Source organism: Oncorhynchus tshawytscha, linkage group LG07 (assembly GCF_018296145.1).
Source record: "Oncorhynchus tshawytscha isolate Ot180627B linkage group LG07, Otsh_v2.0, whole genome shotgun sequence".
Lineage (NCBI taxonomy): Eukaryota > Metazoa > Chordata > Actinopteri > Salmoniformes > Salmonidae > Oncorhynchus > Oncorhynchus tshawytscha.
The window spans coordinates 7,455,206-7,469,576 of record NC_056435.1 but is presented as its reverse complement, the minus strand read 5'-3'; the positions used below and the strand labels follow the sequence as shown (position 1 = coordinate 7,469,576).

At 43.6% G+C, this 14,371-nt stretch overlaps 1 protein-coding gene across 3 annotated transcripts in view; it reads left to right on the top strand.

Moving 5' to 3' along the window:
- Nucleotides 1-14,371, top strand: part of cfap221 (cilia and flagella associated protein 221) — a 25,607-nt gene extending 11,236 nt beyond the window's left edge. For 2 of the 3 annotated variants that reach the window (XM_042323983.1, XM_024425687.2), the window contains exons 9-25: nt 467-599; nt 862-994; nt 1,284-1,395; nt 5,534-5,621; nt 6,389-6,478; nt 6,628-6,723; nt 7,326-7,413; nt 7,606-7,703; nt 7,855-7,935; nt 8,115-8,222; nt 9,044-9,205; nt 9,714-9,872; nt 10,094-10,194; nt 12,888-12,983; nt 13,069-13,188; nt 13,754-13,813; nt 13,940-14,371. In XM_042323983.1, coding sequence (XP_042179917.1) covers nt 467-599; nt 862-994; nt 1,284-1,395; nt 5,534-5,621; nt 6,389-6,478; nt 6,628-6,723; nt 7,326-7,413; nt 7,606-7,703; nt 7,855-7,935; nt 8,115-8,222; nt 9,044-9,205; nt 9,714-9,872; nt 10,094-10,194; nt 12,888-12,983; nt 13,069-13,188; nt 13,754-13,813; nt 13,940-14,075 — 1,861 coding nt within the window. In that variant the 3' untranslated portion in view covers nt 14,076-14,371. The remainder of the gene's footprint in view (nt 1-466; nt 600-861; nt 995-1,283; nt 1,396-5,533; nt 5,622-6,388; nt 6,479-6,627; nt 6,724-7,325; nt 7,414-7,605; nt 7,704-7,854; nt 7,936-8,114; nt 8,223-9,043; nt 9,206-9,713; nt 9,873-10,093; nt 10,195-12,887; nt 12,984-13,068; nt 13,189-13,753; nt 13,814-13,939) is intronic. The other variant, XM_024425688.2, reaches the window with a different exon arrangement.

Genomic DNA, 14,371 nt, shown 5'->3' with positions numbered 1-14,371 from the left:
CAGGTCTGGGAGGAGATCCCTCAGGAGACCATCTGCCACCTCATCAGGAGCATGCCCAGGCATTGTAGGGAGGTCATACAGGCACGTGGAGGTCACACACACTACTGAGCCTCATTTTGACTTGTTTTAAGGACATTACATCAAAGTTGGATCAGCCTGTTGTGTGGTTTTCCACTTTAATTTTGAGTGTGAATCAAATCCAGAACTCCATGGGTTGATAAATTTGATTTCCATTGATAGATTTGTGTGATTTTGTTGTCAGCACATTCAACTATGTAATGAAAAAAGTATTCAATAAGAATATTTCATTCATTCAGATCTAGGATGTGTTATTTTAGTGTTCCCTTTATTTTTTTGAGCAGTGTATATTAGTAACATTCCACAGAAGAGGCCACTAGAGGGCAATTTGGTCATTATAGTGCAGGAAACGTGCTACATGCATTTATTGGTGTTGTTTCTGACCCAGTCAACAGGAGAAAGACATGGCACACGCAAGAGAAGTTTTGTTTGTTGACAGTCGAGAGCCTCCACCTGTCTCCTTGATACAGCCTCTGACCAAAACCAAGCAGAGGTCAATGCGGACACCTGAAAAGTCAAAGGTACCGCAAAGCATTTAACTCCAGCTGTACCACGGGTGCGTTTCCTGAAAGCCTTCTAGCTGACATCACACCTTGTTTATCTTGACAACCCAGCTGCACAGAGATGAAAAGTCATGCTAGAAAAAAGGACAATGGTAGCGACGGGGCTTTCCAGAAACTCACTCCTGTTCATTTAGCAGACTATGCTACGATGTCGATAATGAGGTAATAATATGAATATGAACATATCTTGTGTGTGATTGGTTTTGTATGATTTCAATAGACCGTAAGGGAGAGAAGAGAGAGTGATGTGAAGCTGAGCCTGAAGACTGCAGTTGATGTGTCCACCCCTGCTGGAGTGGTCAAGATACTGATACAACAGACTGATAAACTGAGCTCTAAAGACCTGAGGGAAGGTACCTGGACAACTTTCACATGAGTAATCAACTTTCACACCAGTAATTAACATACATTAGATTTTCTCTAAGAGATAAGAGAGTGTCATTCAAAAATCACATGTATAGAGGGGAGAAACCCGGTTTGTTGGATGACTTGTTTGCTAGTGTGACTGAAAGCTCTCAGATGATTCAAATTCTGGAATGCTTAATTCATTGCCATTTGGGTCTGCTGCAGACGGTATTTGCTGCTACTAAGTTACAGATATATATATATATATATATTTTTTACAATATATATTTTTTTCAGCCATGATGTCCCAACCTAAGCTGGGCCTCCAGACAAGACAGATGAAGGAGGCGCTCTTTGAGACCAGGGTTCAACAGGACATCCAGGAGGAGAGAGCCAATCATCTCAGATGGTGAGGAACCATAATTTACTCACGTTAATAATCATAAACAGTGCATTCGGAAAGTATTCAGACCCCTTGACTTTTTCCACATTTTGTTACATTACAGCCTTATTCTAAAATTGATTAAATTGTTTTTTTATTCATCAATCTACACACAATATCCCATAATGACAAAGCAAAAACAGGTTTGAATTTGTTTTTGCAAATGTATAAAAAATATCACATTTACATAAGTATTCAGACCCTCTACTCAGTACTTTGTTGGAGAACCTTTGGCAGCGATTACAGTCTCAATTTTTCTCGGGTATGATGCTACAAGCTTGGCACACCTGTATTTGGAGAGTTTCTGTCACGCGTGCTCCCCCTGTCTGGTGTTCGAGGGCGTCATGCGGCCCATCATTACACACACCTGTCACCATCATTACGCGCATCAGCGCAATATGGGACTCACCTGGACTCCTTCACTTTGTTGATTGCCCCCTCTATATCTGTCTGTTCCTCAGTTTGTTCCCTTGTCAGCATTAATGTCGTTATGATTTTCACGTCCAGACACTGTCTTGTCTTGTTTCATGTCTGTTTATTAATTAAATGTTCACTGCCTGTACTTGCTTTTCATCTCCAAGCGTCTGACCTCACAGAATGCTGACACCAAAATTTGAAGCGTCGGGGAGTTTTTGTTTTTTGTTTTTGTTGGTGACGGCGGGTCCGTGTGCCGCTGCCGGAGGAGCCTGGGGTGCCTCAGTTGGCTTGTTGGGTTTCCACGCCTTAGCTGGCTCGAGAGGTTCCCTTGCCTTGGTTGGCTCAGCAGGCTCCCATCCCACATCATGCCTCAGCCGGCTCGTTGGGCTCCCACACCTCAGCCGACTCTTCAGACTTCCACTCTTCAGCTGGCTCGTCAGGTTCGCCCAGGTGGGACGTCGGGTGGCGCCACTAGGGGGGGTACTGTCAAACATTCTCTCGCTCCCCCTCTCTGGCGCTCGAGGACGCAAGGCGGCCCATCATTACGCACACCTGTCACTATCATTGCATGTATCAGCGCAATATTGGACTCACCTGGACTCCATCACTTGGTTTATTGCCCTCTCTCTATTTGTCTGTTCCTCAGTTTGTTCCCCGTGTCAGCATTAATGTTATGTTTTTGATGTCCAGACGCTGTCCTGCCTTGTTTCATGTCTGTTTATTAATTAGATGTTCACTCCCTGTACTTGCTTCCTGTCTCCAAGCGTCTGTCCTCACAGTTTCTCCCATTCTTCTCTGCAGATCCTCTCAAGCTCTGTCAGGTTGAATGGGGAGTGTCGCAGCACAGCTGTTTTCAGGTCTCTCCAGAGATATTAGATCAGGTTCAAATCCGGGCTCTGGCTGGGCCACTCAAGGACATTCAGAGACGTGTCCTGAAGCCACTCCTGCACTGTCTTGGCTGTGTGCTGTTGGAAGATGAACCTTCGCCAATGTCTGAGGTCCTGAGCGCTCTGGAGCAGGTTTTCATCAAGGATCTCTCTGTACTTTGCTGCGTTCATATTTCACTCGATCCTGACTAGTCTCCCAGTCCCTGCTGCTACCATCCCCACAGCTTGATGCTGCTACCACTATGCCTCACCGTAGGGATAGTGCCAGATTTCTTCCAGACGTGACACTTGGTATTCAGGCCGAAGAGTTCAATCAGACCAGAGAATCTTGTTTCTCGTGGTCTAAGTCCTTTAGGTTCCTTTTGGCAAACTCCAAGTGGGCTGTCATGTGCCTTTTACTGAGGAGTGGCTTCAGTCTGGCCACTCTACCATGAAGGCCTGATTGGTGGAGTGCTGCAGAGATGGTTGTCCTTCTGGAAGGTTCTCCCATCTCCACAGAGGAATTCTTGAGCTCTTTCAGAGTGACAATCAGGTTCTTGGTCACCTACCTGGCCAAGGCCCTTCTTCCACGATTGCTCAGTTTGGCCGGGAAGCCAGCTCTAGGAAGCGTCTTGGTGGTTCCAAACTTCTTCAATTTAAGAATGATAGAGGCCACTGTGTTCTTGGGGACCTTCAATGCTGCAGACAGTTTTTGGTACCCTTCCACAGATCTGTGTCTTGACATAATCCTGTCTCTGAGCTTTATGGACATTTCCTTTGACCTCATAGCTTGGTTTTTGCACTGTCAACTGTGGGACCTTATATAGACAGGTGTGTGCCTTTCGAAATCATGTCCAATCAATTGAATTTGCCACAGGGGGACTCCAATCAAGTTGTAGAAACATCTCAAGGATGATCAATGGAAACAGGATGCACCTGAGCTCAATTTCGAGTCTCATAGCAAAGGGTCTGAATACTTGTGTAAATAAGGTATTTAAAAAAAAAAAATGTTTTAATAAATTTGCCACATTTTCTTAAAACCTTTTTTCGATTTGTCATTATCAGGTATTGTGTGTAGATTGATGAGGGAAAAATGTATGAATCAATTTTAGAATAAGGCTGTAACGTAACAAAATGTGCAAAAGTCAAGGGGTCTGAATAATTTCCGAATGCACTGTACAGTCATGGCCAAAGGTTTTGAGAATGACACAAATATTAATTTTCACAAAGTCTGCTTTCTCAGTTTGTATGATGGCAATTTGCATATACTCCAGAATGTTATGAAGAGTGGTCAGATGAATTGCAATTATTTGCAAAGTCCCTCTTTGCCATGCAAATGAACTGAATCCCCCAAAAACATTTCCACTGCATTTCAGCCCTGCCACAAAAGGACCAGCTGACATCATGTCAGTGATTCTCTCGTTAATACAGGTGTGAGTATTGACGAGGACAAGGCTGGAGATCACTCTGTCGTGCTGATTGAGCTCGAATAACAGACTGGAAGCTTCAAAAGGAGGGTGGTGCTTGGAATCATTGTTCTTCATCTGTCATTCATGGTTACCTGCAAGGAAACACGTGCCGTCATCATCGCTTTGTGCAAAAAGGGCTTCACAGGCAAGGATATTGCTGCCAGTAAGATTGCACCTAAATCAACCATTTATCGGATCATCAAGAACTCAAGAGAGGGGTTCAATTGTTGTGAAGAAGGCTTCAGGGCGCCCAAGTAATTCCAGCAAGCGGACCAGGACCGTCTCCTAAAGTTGATTCATCTGCGGGATCGTGGCACCACCAGTACAGAGCTTGCTCAGGAAGGGCAGCAGGCAGATGTGAGTGCATCTGCACGCACAGTGAGGCAAAGACTTTTGGAGGATGGCCTGGTGTCAAGAAGGGCAGCAAAGAAGCCACTTCTCTCCAGGAAAAACATCAGGGACAGACTGATATTCTGCAAAAGGTACAGGGATTGGACTACTGAGAACTAGGGTAAAGTCATTTTCTCTGATGAATCCCCTTTCCGATTTGTTTGGGGCATCCAGAAAAAAGCTTGTCCGGAGAAGACAAGGTGAGTGCTACCATCAGTCCTGTGTCATGCCAACAGTAAAGCATCCTGAGACCATTCATGCGTGGGGTTGGTTCTCAGCCAAGGGAGTGGGCTCACTCACAATTTTGCCTAAGAACACAGCCATGAATAAAGAATGGTACCAACACATCCTCAAAGAGCAACTTCTCCCAACCATCCAGGAACAGTTTGGTGACGAACAATGCCTTTTCCAGCATGATGGAGCACCTTGCCATAAGGCAAAAGTGATAACTAAGTGGCTCGAGGAACAAAACATATTTTGGGTCCATGGTTAGGAAACTCCCCAGACCTTAATCCCATTGAGAACTTGTGGTCAATCCTCAAGAGGCGGGTGGACAAACAAAACCCCACAAATTCTGACAAACTCCAAGCATTGATTATGCAAGAATGGGCTGCCATCAGTCAGGATGTGGCCCAGAAGGTAATTGACAGCATGCCAGGGCAGATTGCAGAGGTCTTGAAAAAGAAGGATCAACACTGCAAATATTGACTCTGCATCAACTTCATGTAATTGTCAATAAAAGCCTTTGACACTTATGAAATGCTTGTAATTATACTTCAGTATTCCATAGTAACGTCTGACAAAAATATCTACAGACACTGAGGCAGCAGACTCTGTGAAAATTAATATTTGTGTCATTCTCAAAACCTTTGGCCATGACTGTAGATTACTGTATCTATGATTATGTATTAAATGTCATAGGTCACTCAAACTGTACTGTAGATAAATGTATTTTTGATTAAGGCAAGTTCACCTTGGGAAGGATCCTGTCTCGACACAGACCAAAATGCAGGTTTTGGAGGAGAGAGATGTTGCAGATTTTGAATATATGGTAAGATTTGTAACCTATCATGATAGTCATAATAATCATAAAACACTGTTGCTGTATGTTGTATATCCAACATGTTTCGTGTTTTCCTCTGCTCTAGCTTTGTTTTCTCATCACTTGGGCAACCAGTTTTTCTCCGGTTTGCATACCATATTGTTAGTATGTTTTATATACACATTACCAAAAGTATGTGGACTATATTTAGAGTTTTATTGAGAACAGCCAGTAAATGTATAAGTAGTAACTTTTCCTTAGATATACAACATGAGGCTGTAATGTCAGAGGGAGCTGCTGCTATTGCTGTTTCTTCTAAAGGGGAACAGATGACAGATCTCTCTCAGGACACTTAACAGCACTTCCTCTCCACTCTCTCTGTTTATTGGCTGTATTTACTGTGTTCTTTACAGGCCACCATTGTTTTTAGAGAGGCCAACCACTCCACTTGGGGATTGGATAAACTCCTTTCAAGTGTTTTCTCTGGAATCTGGAGCTCAGGCCAGAAACCGAAACAGCCTTTAACACCTCTTCCCTATGCCTTCTGCTGATCTGTGTTTCATACATTTGTGTAACAGAGGTAGTTTAGTGACCTTTCTAGTGTGATGATCAGTAACCTTAGCTGAGACTTGAAGAGTTGCATTGGCTCCCAGAGCAAATGTCTAGGCGTTTGGCTTAGTGGGCATTCTCCCGGGATTGATCCCTGTTAGTAACACTTGCTCGTATTCTAAACATGACGAACCCCCGTCTTAATTGAACGTCCGTCTTAATTCCAGGTTAGAAAAGGAGAGGTGAGGGAGGAGAGGGACTTTGCAAGAGGCCAACCTAAGCTCTCTACCAGACGGGTCCTGCGTAACACAGGCCAGGTAAGCATGTCGAAGTCAAAACGGACCTGTTTGCCTTTAAAATGGCATCAAATGGAATGGATATAGCTTTTTCCCCCCCGAGTATGAGAGCTGCTTGTTTCCATTTTCTTTTTCACAATCAAAACGTCTGTTCTGTTTGTACCTTCCAGGCACCGGTGGGCACGCCTTCCTTTCGCATGTACTCCAGCAGTCATCTGGAGATCAGGCAGAGAGCTCTGAGGCTCTTCCAGCAGGCAGCCCGCAAGGTACAGTACTTAACCCTTTCTCTTTCACTCTATTGGCCTTAGTTTAGGCCCTGTAGGCATAGAGTGCCTCATTCCAGCCCACTCAACACAATGGTTTTTCACTCACAAACCACAAGCCAAAACCCTGTGTGACGGTGTGTATACTCTCTATGATAACGATCTTAAGCCATGCCATAAGATGGTGTAGTAGTAATTTTGTAGTGGGGCACAGTCCAGTCTAATGAAAGTAGTAAGAAGCTAAGAATAGACATTCCCTGTAGTATGTCTGGGATGGGAGTTCCTAAGGTCAGTTATATTTAATGATGTGGCCTACATTTGAATAAATTCAACCAAATGTCAAACTGTAAAACCAGTATGTTATACAATACCTCATAGGCAGTTGGAAAGCTGACAATGTCCAAGTCCTGGTTCTCTTTAATATCATATTTCTCCCAAAGCATACTTGAAAATATATATATATTTTTAGTATTTATATCATTCTCTATTTGAGCAAGAAAGATGTGCTGCAACAGATGTCATACAGCACGAAGAGGGTTTACTCATAAACATGCATAACCTTTCGAAACAACACAACTTCTAAGTGAGTGCACCATGTGTTTCAGGTGGTGATTCAATGTCGTGTGAACAACAGACTGGTCTCGTTGAGGAGGCTGATTCGAAGCTTGAAGCGCCTGTCCACAGGAGTAAGAGGTATTGCGCTGTTGAGACCCCAAAGGGCAAACGTGTTCTCTATTTGACACAGGCATATGATCAAAATACATATCTGAACGATGCAGCACACACATTTGTTGTGCCAAAATAAAAATCTATCTTAAAGTTATTTTACCCCCAAGTCATTGTGATGTTGGAAGCGAGCAAGATGCATGCATTTTTCTGTTTCAGTTGAGGAGGAGACCTTTCATCTCCCGAAGATCTCACCAGACAGCGTGATTCCGTTCACATTCCCTATCTTCTCTCTTCCTAACCAGTCTGATGAACTGGTAAGTGCAGTGCGCTTTGATAAAAAGACATCTTGCGTGGACTACTTGCAAAGAAGGAACACTGATTTGATTTGCCCAGTAGTTTGTATTCATTGAAATGATTTAGTGAAAATGACCATAACGTAGTGTTGCCCTTGTACTTTATGCCCAGGCTCCCAATGCATTGGGTGCCGTCCCTGTTAGGCCTATTGAGGTCCTGGTCAAACGACACACTCCATTCTTCAATCTGAAGGTACGTTTACGTGAGAGGTCTTTGCCTGAATAAAGAATCATTGATATTGCTTCTACATTGTAGCACTAACAACTAGCTATTTTTGCCTTTCTGTCACGCCTGATGATGACAGAGATTTGGCTTGGAAATGGTACAGTAACATGCTCACTTGTGTCCCATTACGTGTGTTGTTTTTCAAGGTTCCCCAGCACTACAAGTTAATGGGGTACCAGCCTGTTTCGGCCTTTGAGGCTGCCGCTAGCTACATTCCCCCAACCCAGCCCAGGACGCTATGCACTGGGGCACAGGTGAGCCACGAGACAACTCACCAGCAACACTGTGGGACACTTACATTGGTGGTGTGTAATACACAGATCCATTTATACAAAAGCAAATAAATCAAAGTCAATCTTTTAAGCCTTTTATGAGATGATAAACAAGTGATATGATATAAACAATGTAATAGAACAGCAATAACCCTGAGAACGGAGAATGGTTCGATTGATTACTTAATGGTGTCACTGTCAGAGACTAGGATCTGCTCTGCTCCTCTGACATCCAATAGCGTGTTTGTATTTGCTCAAACTGATACAGCAATAACCTCATTGTTTATGGAATCCAACCATTAAAAAAAAAAGAATTCCTATAGTTTCCCATGGTTGACAAGACCATGACAAGACGACCATTGACCACCCTTCTTCTTAGCTCTCATCATACAAGCACTTACTCATTTATGGACAGCTCTCCATAGCAAACTCTTTACTACAACATTACTTATTATAGAAACATCCTACAACTGTCAGATCTGATCTTTAGGACAACGTCAAGTAGGATTTTTGCAATTGCAGAACTAGAGCTTCTAACTGATTGGCCCCATCTCATTGATATGATTTTGATAGTATATCTCTGCTCTTGCCAGCATGGCTGTTATACAAGACTGATACATCTTTTACATTTTTTTCTCTGCTGGATCATATTCATTAGGAAACACTGTAGGAAAACATTTTGTAACGGCAAACAAAAATGTATGTTTGGTATTGAACATGTTCAGGTCGTCTCTCCTGTTTCAGTCTTTCCTTCGGTTTCCTAATGCACTGGTTGCTTGCGTGGTTGTGTCCCTATCTTTCAGGATGAATTGTTGCCCAGAGTGATCCGTTCTCCCTCGGGGTGTGCAGTGGCCAAGCCAGAGGGCGAGGAGGATGTGGAGCAAGAGGACGAGTTTCCCAGTCTGAGCTTCACGGCCCCCACCGCCCTGCTGAAGCCTCCCTACGCCCACCCCCTCAGAATCTTTGTAAGGCAATATCACAGAATATGATAGAACACATGTATTTATTTATTTACAGTATATCAGTGGAGGCTGGTGGGAGGCGTTATAGGAGGACGGGCTCAGTGTAATGGCTGGAATGGAATATATGGAACGGTATGAAACACATCAAACATATGGAAACCACATGTTTGAGTCCGTTCCACTTGTTCTATTCCATTCCAGCCATTACAACAACCCAGTCCTCCTATAGCTCCTCCCACCAGCCTCCACTGCTGTATATATATATAAATGTGTTCTATTTTACATATCTACAGTATGGACCACATCTATGTCATATCTCTAGTAATAATGATTGGTGTTACTGTCATGGATAGTGTTGGAAATGTTTTGTTGGAATCTCTGTCCTGATGATTCCCACAACAGCTGTTCCTCTTCTCAATAGTGGAATCATTGACTGGGCCTGAGAATATCGATAATTGTGAATAATTGTACACTGTTCATGTTCCATGCTGGACTTTGTTCTGCTTTGTAGAACCCAGCCCCCGGTCTCCATGCCTTCAAAGCAGACCCCCTCTACCTAGAGTGTGATCTGGAGTTCCACCTGTGTCCACTGCCCCGGTACACCATCCCAAAGCCCTCTGTGTTTGGAATGCACACCCCCAGCACTCAGAAGAAATTTTTGGACCGAACAGTAAGTCTCTTTCATGTCAACAGGAGTTATTCATTTAAAAAAATCTTACATTTTTGTGTACTAGCATTGCATTTCTATATAATTAAAATATAATTTAAAAAAATAATAGAATAGAATACCTTGAATGTTCCCACAATATGGACATTTGTAGTAATTGAAACTAAAGCCAAAGCCGTTTTTACAACAATTACACTGTGTTCTTTATCCTGATCAAATTGCAGGATGTGATCCGAGGTGTGATGACCTGGAAGAAGTTCCCATCGGCCGCCCTGGCCGCTCTGTCCAACACTCCCACACTCACCAGTAGCTGGGCCCCGCGCGTGTAAGGCTCCAGTAACACAGCTTTATAGGGCTGTCTACCATTCACACAACACATACAGCTGCGTAGAGAGACCGCCAAAGTGACTTAACGAATCATGATGTACTAACTCATCTATACTATGTCTTCTTGAGCAAACAGTACAAAGTATAGGCTGTTGTTCTTCACACACAACTGAACACTTTTCTTATTAGCTTATCTTGTTTGATCATCTTGTTTGACCAGCCAAGGTGTCATGGTACTGGGATGCTATGGTTAGGTAGATAGCACAGGAGGTTGGTGGCACCTTAATTGGGGAGAATGGGCTCGTGGGAATTCCAGGAGTAGAATCAGTGGAATGGTATCAAACACATGGTTTCTATGGTTTCCAGGTGTTTGATGCCATTCCATTTGCTCTGTTCTGGCCATTATTATGAGCCGTTCTCCCCTCAGCAGTAGTTAGTTAGGGTGGTTTGCTATTATATTCAGATTGTCCATTGATTACAGATAACTTCAATGAAGGCACCGCACGCAACCAGTAAGTTCTTCTACCAACTCAGCACTTAAAAAACCTCCTACCCTTCCTCAGAGCATTTGACTTGACGAACGTGGAAAACCCTTTTGCTCCTTGGGAAGTACACTGTAAGTTATAAACTCAGCAAAAAATGAAACGTCCTCTCACTGTCAACTGCATTTATTTTCAGCAAACTTAACATGTGTAAATATTTGTATGAAAATAACAAGATTCAACAACTGAGACATAAACTGAATGTTCCACAGACATGTGACTAACAGAAATGGAATAATGTGTCCCTGAACAAAGGGGGGGGGGGTCAAAATCAAAAGTAACAGTCAGTATCTGGTGTGGCCACCAGCTGCATTAAGTACTGCAGTGCATTTCCTCATGGACTGCACCAGATTTGCCAGTTCTTGCTACCCCACTCTTCCACCAAGGCACCTGCAAGTTCCCGGACATTTCTGGGGGGGAATGGCCCTAGCCCTCACCCTCCGATCCAACAGGTCCCAGACATGTTCAATGTGATTGAGATCTGGGCTCTTCGCTGGTCATGGCAGAACACTGACATTCCTGTCTTGCAGGAAATCACGCACAGAACGAGCAGTATGGCTGGTGACATTGTCATGCTGGAGGGTCATGTCAGGATGAGCCTTCAGGAAGGGTACCACATGAGGGAGGAGGATGTCTTCCCTGTAATGCACAGCGTTGAGATTGCCTGCAATGACAACAAGCTCAGTCCGATGATGCTGTGAAACACCGCCCCAGACCATGACAGACCCTCCACCTCCAAATCGATCCCGCTCCAGAGTACCGGCCTCAGTGTAACACTCATTCCTTCGACAATAAATGCAAATCCAACCATCACCCCTGGTGAGACAAAACCGCGACTCGTTAGTGAAGAGCACCTTTTGCCAGTCCTGTCTGGTCAGCGACGGTGGGTTTGTGCCCATAGGAATGTTGTTGCCAGTGATGTCTGGTGAGGACCTGCCTTACAGCAGGCTTACAAGCCCTCAGTCCAGCCTCTCTCAGCCTATTGCAGACAGTCTGAGCACTGATGGAGGGATTGTGCATTCCTAGTGTAACTCGGGCAGTTGTTGTTGTTGCCATCCTGTACCTGTCCCACAGGTGTGATGTTCGGATGTACCGATCGTGGTCTGCCACTGCTGGAACGATTAGCTGTCCGTCCTCTCCCTATAGTGCTGTCTTAGGCGTCTCACAGTACAGACATGGCAATTTATTGACCTGGCCACATCTGCAGTCCTCATGCCTCCTTGCAGTATGCCTAAGGCACGCTCACACAGATGAGCAGGGACCCTGGGCATCTTTCTTTTTTCAGAGTCAGTAGAAAGGCCTCTTTAGCGTCCTAAGTTTTCATAACTGTGACCTTAATTGCCTACCGTTTGTAAGCTGTTAGTGTCTTAACGGCCGTTCCACAGGTGCATGTTCATTAATTGTTTATGGGTCATTGAACAAGCATGGGAAACAGTGTTTAAACCCTTTACAATGAAGATCTGTAAAGTTATTTTCATTTTTACGAATTATCTTTGAAAGACAGGGTCCTGAAAAGGGGACATTTCTTTTTTTGCTGAGTTTAGGCCATCCACAAACTTCCTCCAGCTGGCTCAGTGTGTTTGTGTGTGTCCACTTCTTCCAAGGATGTTCTTGCTGGCTTCATCTCTGCCTCCAGATCATTTGAATGGCTAATCCTAAACTGTAGCACATTAACTAAAGATCCAGACCAGTGCAAGTCTCACAGACAGACTGATGAATGGAAACACAGTGATTTACTTCATATTTACAGGGTGAGGGGGGACCGGTACTCTGTTCCCTTGTGTAAGATCTATGGCCATGGTGCAGACTCCTTTCTGGAATCCATTCCAATGCCAGGGTTACTAAGAGCCAGCGCTAATATCCTCTGCTTTGTTGAAGTAGTGTCCAAACAAGTCCAAGTGAAATGTTGCCTATACAGTTAAGGAAGGCCTCTACACCAAACCATAGGGCTGCCTAGTCATCTGACGTGAAGATATTGGAAACATCAACAGAATGTTATTCTGTATGTTTATACTCAGCTGTACAAGATGGGCTAAAATTATGTTTCCTGTATAAAGTTGAGATAATTGACTGACTCAATGACTCAACTCTGTGTACCAGTCCTTTAATGGTCTACGGGTCTCTATCACCTGACCGTGTGTTCCACCAGGTCTGACCCCTTCAACAGTGACATTCTGCCCACCCTGGCGCCCACAGCTCTGAATGGCCTTCCAGAAGATATGACAGAGGAGCTACTGGATGGACAGTAAGCACTAACACACGCTGACAGACGGACTGAAAGTAACAGGAATCCATTTCAGAGGGTTTGTGTGACTGGTGTGTTTTACCAGATCTGAAAGCACGGGAGTATCTCTCACGCCTGAGATGATCCGAGCTGAGTTTCCCCTGCCAGAGAATGTACCTTCCACTCCCAGACAGCTGAAAGACGACAGCTTTAAAGATGACAGCAGGTATACTGTTCACACACACACACACACACACACACACACACACACACACACACACACACACACACACACACACACACACACACACACTGCAGGACTAGGAGCATCATGCATCTGTGTTTCCACTAAATTAACCTCTAATCCCTATGAGGAATACTGGCATTTAATTTAGCCTACAACTCAATCAGTGTGTCTTCCCTTGAGTCCTTGCCAATTGTCATCAATCAATAACTTGAATTAGCATTTTTGTCACGCACTCCATTTTCTGTTTCTTCCTTCATGTTTGGTTTGTCATTATGTCTGTACATCTACTGACGGTGTGGCATGCTAATTGTTTGTAATTCGATTTGTCAAAAATCATATTATAATCAAATGATCTCTTCTAATTTGGCTAAAATTATGACGTTACATCAGCATGACGCAGAGATAGTCAAGAGACACAGAATTAGAATGCTGTTGCTGTACTACTGTCCCCTTGTGGCCAGGTTGGGATTGTAAAAGAGGATGTTAGATGAAGGTAAGATAAAGGTGGAGATAACAACAGCTCATTGTGCTTCTCCTCCACTAGTTCCCTGAGTCCCTGTAAAACTCCCCAGATGATGCCTCTCAGTACAGCAAACATCTCCAGGTGAAAACAACACAACACCTATCCCTTGAGACATATCTCTTTTTTTATGTAATGGAAGATTTCAAAACCAAGAACAATAGGTATGATTATTCATATTTGTAAAACTTTTACTCATAACTTCTACAGGGAATCAAGAGAGCAGCAGCTGGAGATGTTTCTGAAGTCTCAGACCAATAGACTTGGTGCCAAGGTGATGGCGCGACTCAACCACCTGAATATTGTGGGCAAGGCTAATTCACCCTCTACACCAGAGAATAAATAGTGCTATATTTGTTATGAGGCACTTAAGGTTGATGCAGGAAATGTCAGATTACAGTACCAACATACATTGACTGATATATTTCATATAATACATTTCACTGTAAAATACATCATTACTGTAGCTGCTAAGTGCTATTGTATAGTTACCACACCACTGATGCTGTGCCCATTGTCTTGCATTGACACTGACCAATTCATCCAAGGACATTTTCATTTAAAAACAGTCTTTATGTACTTTAAAGTTTGGCTTCTTGTTTTATTTAATTAATGACTGGCCTTTCTGGCAAATAAAATAAA